The following is a 7,542-nucleotide window of genomic DNA, read 5'->3' as shown; positions in this document are numbered from 1 at the left end:
CAGAAATCTTAAAAGATCACAGGGTTAGGGGCAGAGGACCACCCTGGCGAGGGATTGCTTTGATGTAGTCCAGCCACCCCCTTGTGGACACAGATTTAACCTTACAAGTGCAAAACTGATGCACCAGTCTACATTTTCCCTGTCTTCTTTAAACTTTTCTCATCTTTTTTTAAAGCATCTCCCCTATTTGTCATCTACTTATTCTCCCACAAGTCTAACGAAGCATCTAAAGTCCTGCACTCTGTAAACCCGAGAGCTGCTGCTGCTTTGGGAAGTTCCCTTATGAAAAAATTAAATGTCATCCTCTATCAAACAGAATACTTAACATCCTCAGTCCTACACAAACCCTGCACTGTCAAAACTTCTGAACCATGATCATGCTGAGATTTAATCATCCCCCCCCCCCTTAAGGCAAGTTCAGTCAAAGAGGTCTAAAGCAATTTAAGAAGAGACAACGACACCCAGGAGTAAAAGGATTTAGGTTTTCTTCACAGGTATTTATTTAGTTTATCATGTAAGAAAATAAGACAAAGAAATGTTCCACTCCTCACATTTTCTTTCAATGGCACACAAGGTGAAGGTGTTAAGCTTTTTTGGCAGAAAGAGTATAAAGCAAAGAAAACAGAAAAAAGCGTGAAACCAAAGAGTGCAGTATGACTTTCATGTTCAAGACTTTTAAATCCATTGAGCATCCGATAATGACACCATTAAACGAGGGAAACTAGCGTGACTCTTACAGAACTTAAATCTTTACTGTATGTTTAAACATATTGTTAGCAGAGGCTTCATTTGCATAGCTTAAAGTTGTGTTAGTGAAAACAAAACTGCTTTTACATGAGCTACATGTTCTATCCATCAATGTGTTGCTACCTCAAGGTAAAAAAAAAAAGAAAAAAGAAAAACCTTCTTAAAGCAATAAATGTACATTTATGGAAAGCTCTCAAGTGCGGGACAGTACGCCTTTAACCAATATCAAATGAGAACATCATCAAACATGAGTCATCCATTCTCAATTTCATGTCTTGGATTTCAGTAAGGCTTCTTTTGTCATAGAAACACTAGAAATTGACCAAACACACACACATACACACAAACCCAAACCCCCCCCCCCCCCAAACAGTTGGCATTTCACACCAAATAAGTCACCAAGAAAAAAAAAAAAAAATATCACCCGGTAAACCAATCATCCACTAACGTATGAAGTCACATTGTTCTGCGGACGGGTCCACTCTCTCATAGCGTTCGCTTCATCAGTAGTCACGTCTTAAGGCTGTAGAATGGGCCGCATGCTGCTCTCCAGCTTTTATAAACTAACACTAAGATCAAAAGAGCAGCGACATCAAAATAAACCACAAATAAATGTGCTGCGATCTCAAGAAATTGTCTTAACACATTTTGGCATTCAAATATTGGTGTATTTAAAAAATAATGTTCCTATGTTCTGATTTGTATCGCTTTGTTATAAAGTACATTCTCTCCGACTGGACCAAAGGAAGACTTGCGAGAGTCAACATTGTATTTTCTTCTTCCTTTTGCATTCAAAACAATAAGAAAGTCAGATGGTAACTAAGACTTGACAGAAATCAGAAGGGAATCTATATTTTGTAATCTAGAGAGTTTTGAAGTCCCAGCAGTGCACGACAGCGTCAGTGCATGTAAAAAACAAAACAACAACAACAACAACAACAACAACAACAAAAAGAGCATCGTAGAGATGAGGGCTAACACTTCCACTCTTGTTCCTCCAAAAGTTTGGCCATTATATAAGATGACTCACCAGCGCCCTCACTAGATGTACAGAGACACAACCCGAACCAGCGAGTCCCGCCCATCTCTGAGTTACACCAACCTGACAGATTATGCATCTTCACTGGGGATGGCTGAGAATGTGCACTGACACAAAAAACTGCAAGTAAAAAATGATACGCTTCATGCTTCCTTTAGCAACTTATTAGTGTTTTTTTGTTTTTGTTTTTTTTTAAATTAAACTGACAAGTGCATGAGTGAAACTTAAATTTATGTGCTGGTTTATTTGTTTGTGTATCCCCTCCCACTCTAATCTTACGACTTCATGGCTTCAACCCATAGTACCTGCTTTACTTTCTTCACTTAGCTGGAATGACGAGGAAAACGTTTTTGCTGTCTTTATTCCCGAGACAAAAACTTCGAATGGCTTTACTCTTTCCGGAGGTGGTCGGCTCAGTCACAGCAAACACACTTGCACATCCCACGGTTTTCAGCGACAACGCTGCACGTAACGTTTTGGAATAGTATCACTATTATTAATAATAATGATAATATGTGGAGATTATTTTATGAAATATAGATTTAAAAAAATTAAAGACAAACATAAGCTCTCTCCTGCCCTTTGATATCATGGAAGAGTACTGTCGTATAATGTATGACCTCAGTTCACACACAAACACAAACAAAAATATCCCGCAGCATAAACAAAACACTGTGAGTCACGACCGCTTTTAAACACAGAGGTTATTCAGTCAAAAAAGAGCGAGAGAGAGGAAAAAAAAAGGGAAGGATCTTTGCCGGCAAAGACCTGAAGTATGGAAAAGGTGGGAAAGAAAGGGCTTATATAGTGAAAACTGTAAAAACTCTCTAAAAGATGGAAATCTCTGATACATGCGGCACAACATGACGAAAAAGAGAGTAACAACTATTCTGTTTTCGCTATAGCCTCTGGTGGGGAAAAAAAATAAAAAATTCAGGCCATATTTGGCACAACCGGTTAGACGGGCTGTTGCTTTTCTTCTCTGTGGGAACCAAAAAAAAAAAAAAAACTGAAGAAGGGAAGCCTAGATACTGGAAATCAGGATGTGGGATTTTTAGTCACCCCTCTTTCCTCTAAAGTAAGGCTGCTTCCAAAAGAAGCAGGTGGACACATTAAACTGAAGTCACCAGGGGAAAAAAATACATCTAAATGGCTATCAAGTCTGTGGAGTAGACACGTAAACATCTGCCACTTTCTTCCATTCCATCTGCTAAAGTTGACATCAGAAATGCTGACATGGCCTTTTGTTTTTTAACCCCACCCCCACCTACGGTTGTGCACTTGTACAGCTGGAGGAAGGGACTGGCTGGGAGGGCAGTGGGTAGAGGGTTGGGGGCATCGGGGTGAGGTGAAGGTAAGGCTGCTGTTACTCCCTCTTATTGGCCGCTTTTGACTGCTCCCTTTGAATCATGCAGCGGCGCACGATGCTGTCAAAGCTCCCCAGGTAAAAAAGTGCGATGGTCCGAAACAATCCCATGGTGACGATCTGTGCGGGAATTTCAAAATAAAAGGTTAGGCTTAAATTTGCAGATCTGCTGAGGAGCAATTTCCTGCAATTTCCTATCATGTACAGGGCTGTACCTGCTGGAGACCCTCTGTGATGGAGGTGACGGGTGACATTCCACAGGTGAGCGCTGATAGCATGTAACCATCTGGACCAACAGAGCTGTTGAAGTTCCCCTGCTGTGAGATGAACGAAAAACAAGGAGATACATTTGCCAAAGGAAAAACAAACAAAATACAGAGCACACATCTCATTTTTAAACTGGGCGCTGAATGTGATCCGAGCTTCTTACCACTGCGTCCCGGACAATGATTTTGGCCACTTGGTCTGGTTGACAAACTCCAGAGGTTTCAGAGATTAACTTGGTCTCCAGAGGCTGGGAGAGGAAAGCGGAGAAAGAGAGAGAGGGGTGGGGGTAAGACCGCAAGCATTTAAGCAGCAGTCTAAAATGTGAAAATAAAGGGAAAACACCTCCAAGAAAATTTACATAAAGAAACAGGAAGTAAGAAAAGTAAGTATTTCTCTGTACTGTTGCATACCTTTGTCTTGTTCTCCTCAGCCAGTCCTGGAGTGTCAGTGTCAGGGGGGTATGCCACAGTCACGTAGATATTGTAGGGCTTTATCTGCAGAAGGAAAACAGAGCAATAACTGCCTTAGCAATTCCACTACTGAGACCATGACAACTAACTACATACGTTAACATTTCAACAGCTCTTTGACAAGCAATAAAAGTTAGCCTGAATGCTACCTATATGTAGAAAAAGTATAATCATTACAGCACTGACTCTAGTGAAATGTCCCTTATCATCATCTTCACTCAAGCTGCAGACACACTGCAAGTGTGTGAATGTGTGTGTGAATGGGTGGATGACTGGTTGTGTAAAGCGCTTTGGGGTCCTTAGGGACTAGTAAAAGCGCTATACAAATACAGGCTTGTTGCATATGAAGGCTGGGTGCTTGTGGACACTCCAGGCTCTGGCTGCTTAGATGAACCTCTAATGCATTTACTCTCAGATCAAATGTCATTCTCTTTGGTAGTTACTTCAGTTGAAGGAAATTGAGAAAAGTTTATCTTCAGTCCTGCCTACTTCTGGTCGTGCAATGTCATTCATATTCTATGCTAAGGAATGCTAAGAATTGCTTCAAGCGTGTTTGTAGGCAATTTTTGCAAAACACATACCTCCATCTGCAGCGACTCTGCAAGGCCTCGCAGGGCAAACTTAGATGGGGAGTAGGCAGTGTAACCAAACAGACCAATCTGGCCCGCCTGGGAGGAAACGAACATGATGCGGCCCATTCTTCGCTCCTTCATGGTGGTTATGACAGCTCGTGTTGGGTAAACGCTGCCCAGGTAGTTCACTTCCATCAATTTCTGGAAACGAAGGCTACATTAATACTACATTAAACTATAACCAGTGTCCATGGTACATTACATAATTGTAGGCAGCTTCAGTCACTTTAAAACCTGAGCAGTTCAAAGTCTCTTGATTCACAGCAGGCCAAAGGCCATAAATTTAGCCACTTCTTCAGAAATTCTGACAGTAATGTGATTTCTTACCAAGTCACAAATCAAACCTTTTCTAATAAGAACATAATGTATGACACTCATTTCAAAAGACCCAATTCCTGCTTTGGTGCACATGTATTATGTCGACAGCCAATAATTTTAAGTAATTTTAAAGAAATTAATGCTCTCGATCAAACCTATTAAATTCGCGGCAGGTTTTTCCATTCATATAAGAAGGAATTGTGAAGCTTCCCAAAGAATATAATGGCCTTCCCCCTCAGGTTATAAAAATCTATTTAATCATTTATTTATGGAGGATTTAATTTGCTCATTCATAAAATACATTTATGATTAGCAAATGCCCAGAAGTAATGGAAAAATACACTGAACAGTCCACATGTGTTTCACCTAACCAAAAGCCTATTATAATCAAGGAAAAACCGATTCTCATGTGTGATTCAATTTGGAAAAAACAAAACAAAACAAAAAACACACCCCTGCAACACAGCTTTATTATTCTGATCTTTCACCCGGTTGTAATTATCAGCAATGAATAACTGTATACTTCTAAACAGTTTTTAGCACTACTATGAGAAGCTTAAAGTCCTTGGAACTTAAAGAATCCAATGACTGCAGGTACTTACTTTAAAACGATCTACCTCCACTTCCTCAAACTTTCCAGAAACTGAAGTTCCAGCGCAGTTCACAAGCATATCAACGGGACCTAGCTTTTCTTGAGCCTGCACGACAGGAAAAAGTCACTGCTGTACTTCTTAATTATTAAAGCTATGTTCCATTAGAGGGTAACACTACCTGTTTTATCACGTTTTCCACTTGACTGTAATCACTGGAAACATCAACTGAGATGCAGAGCACCACCTAAATAAGGAAACCAAGATTTTAATAATGCAAAATGCAATCACTTTTCACAGCCTACATATGCGGCGTTTTTAATGATTTATCTTTACTTTAATCATTTCTCTAAGCCTACACATCTGGAAAATGTGTGCAGGAAAGATTATGCATGTAGAATATACTTTTAATGAGTTCTTTAATAAAAGGCATCTTTTATTGAAATACATACTGAACCCATACCTGCTTGTCATTGATGGCAAATTTCTCCACTTCCTTCTTTGCCTGAAGCAACTTCTCCTACAGGAAAAAAAAAATGCATGTTTACTGTTATACACACAAAAGCTTGCAAATATCATTATGAATGTCATGAACTCCACAACTAAATGAAAACATGTAATAATGCGGGTCAACTCACGTGCACTTTTGCATGTGAGTGACATGGAACAAGTTCACCTTTAGAGTTTGACTGTGTGACATCAGATGCGCTCAGACAACAAACAGCCTGTTGACGAGGCTACACTCCAAGGTAGGATCTGCTAAATGTTTGTGCTTACCTCGTCTCGCGCCACCAAAGTGATGAACGCTCCTTGCTTATAGCACTCAATAGCAATGCATTTCCCAATCCCACTGGAGCCTCCTGTCACCTAAATCAAAGTTCAAACAAAAGGGTAAATGATAATGCAACTCAGACTGGGGCACAGGTTAACCTGGAAATGTTAATTATGTTTCTCAAAAGGTAATGCAGCTTTAATAAAGTTAATCGTTTAAAAAGTCATTTTTCCTACTGTTTTAGCATTATTGCATAATAAAATTATCCTAACCCCACAATGTTGTCTCTGAGAGTTTACTAGGTACATCAAGGTAAAGCAAACAATATTTACCTTTAGTGGCCTGCCTGCGAAGTTTATCATTAACCAAGCTGAATTACCTGAAGTTAGTGGTTACTGCACTGGTTTTATTTCAGTGGATTATACTTTATCCAAGTATAAAACAGGTTGTGAAGTAAGATTGAAGCATTAATTAAAGCAATATTCCTTAGCTCATATGTGGGCGTGTCACGACAGACACCTGACTTTCGCAATAAACTCAGCTACTATTAAAATAAACGATGAAAAAGAAAAAAGAAAGTTACGACTTCTTGTTGTCCTTAGGCTAAGTGCGAATACGCCACCTAACGTAAATATAAAGCTATGGCTAACCTTAAACTCAGCTAGGCTAACTTAAAACTGCAGTTATGAGTAGCCGTTAGCGACCGTTACCAGCCAGCTAAACCGTAACACTTACCACGACGTGGGCCCCGTTCAATTTCAGAGGCTTGGGACTAATGAGGGGCGATATCATATATAACAGCAACACAAAAGCAACGATGAAGGCAGCGACAACAAGCAGCATGATGAACGGAAGAAGGAGCCACCAGGAATTGATAAAAAGCCAATCTGTTATCGCTGAGCTGAACCCTTCTTCAGAGGACATGGGTGAAATCTGGCAATCGTTAGCTTGTTTGCTAACTAGCAGGCCAGCTTCTGGGGGTCCGATAAGAGAGCTACGAGGTAGGCGGCGGTGCTGAAAGAGGGGGGCGGCGAAATGCAAACCCCGGAGGAGTTTTTTTTTTTTCCCCCCAGAGCTCGGTAGCAGGTCACAGACGTGTAACAACCAGGTTAGAGTGCAGCGGTGAATCTCGGCTCCCCCGTGACAAAGCGCAGTCTACATGAACCAAAACAAATCGAAGTGTTAGCGGACGCCGAACTGTGCTACGTGGTACTTGTAGTTCTAAAGCATGCACTTGCTCTCTGGAACCTGCAACGTTGGCTCATCGGGCTTGAACAGCAATTCCCATAATGCAACGCACCACCACTTTTATTCGTAGTATCCGTTTGAGCAATAGCTACA

The 7,542-nt window shown here is 40.6% G+C and overlaps 1 protein-coding gene across 1 annotated transcript; it reads right to left on the bottom strand.

The window, feature by feature from the left end:
• Positions 1-476: 476 nt before the first annotated feature.
• On the bottom strand, positions 477-7,478 carry kdsr (3-ketodihydrosphingosine reductase). The gene is made up of 10 exons (XM_082512560.1): positions 6,937-7,478; positions 6,207-6,296; positions 5,893-5,949; positions 5,611-5,676; positions 5,442-5,537; positions 4,471-4,662; positions 3,830-3,913; positions 3,583-3,666; positions 3,368-3,469; positions 477-3,272 (listed from the first exon to the last, which is right to left on the bottom strand). Exons 1-10 carry the CDS (start codon positions 7,123-7,125, stop codon positions 3,153-3,155), a joined length of 1,080 nt encoding a protein of 359 aa, XP_082368686.1. The 5' UTR covers positions 7,126-7,478; the 3' UTR covers positions 477-3,152.
• Positions 7,479-7,542: the final 64 nt, after the last annotated feature.

Source organism: Aulonocara stuartgranti (genome assembly GCF_965226115.1).
Source record: "Aulonocara stuartgranti genome assembly, chromosome: 18".
NCBI lineage: Eukaryota > Metazoa > Chordata > Actinopteri > Cichliformes > Cichlidae > Aulonocara > Aulonocara stuartgranti.
This window is presented reverse-complemented; position numbering and strand designations above follow the sequence as displayed.

What these genes read in the sequence shown, in the direction of transcription:
- kdsr (XM_082512560.1), bottom strand. Translation starts at nt 7,125, where the DNA reads ATGTCCTCTGAAGAAGGGTTCAGCTCAGCGATAACAGATTGGCTTTTT. An exon ending in TTGCCATCAATGACAAGCAG is followed by an intron (nt 5,677 to 5,892) that starts GTATGGGTTCAG and finishes TTCCTTATTTAG; the next exon opens with GTGGTGCTCTGCATCTCAGT. An exon ending in TCATTGTCCGGGACGCAGTG is followed by an intron (nt 3,470 to 3,582) that starts GTAAGAAGCTCG and finishes TTCATCTCACAG; the next exon opens with CAGGGGAACTTCAACAGCTC.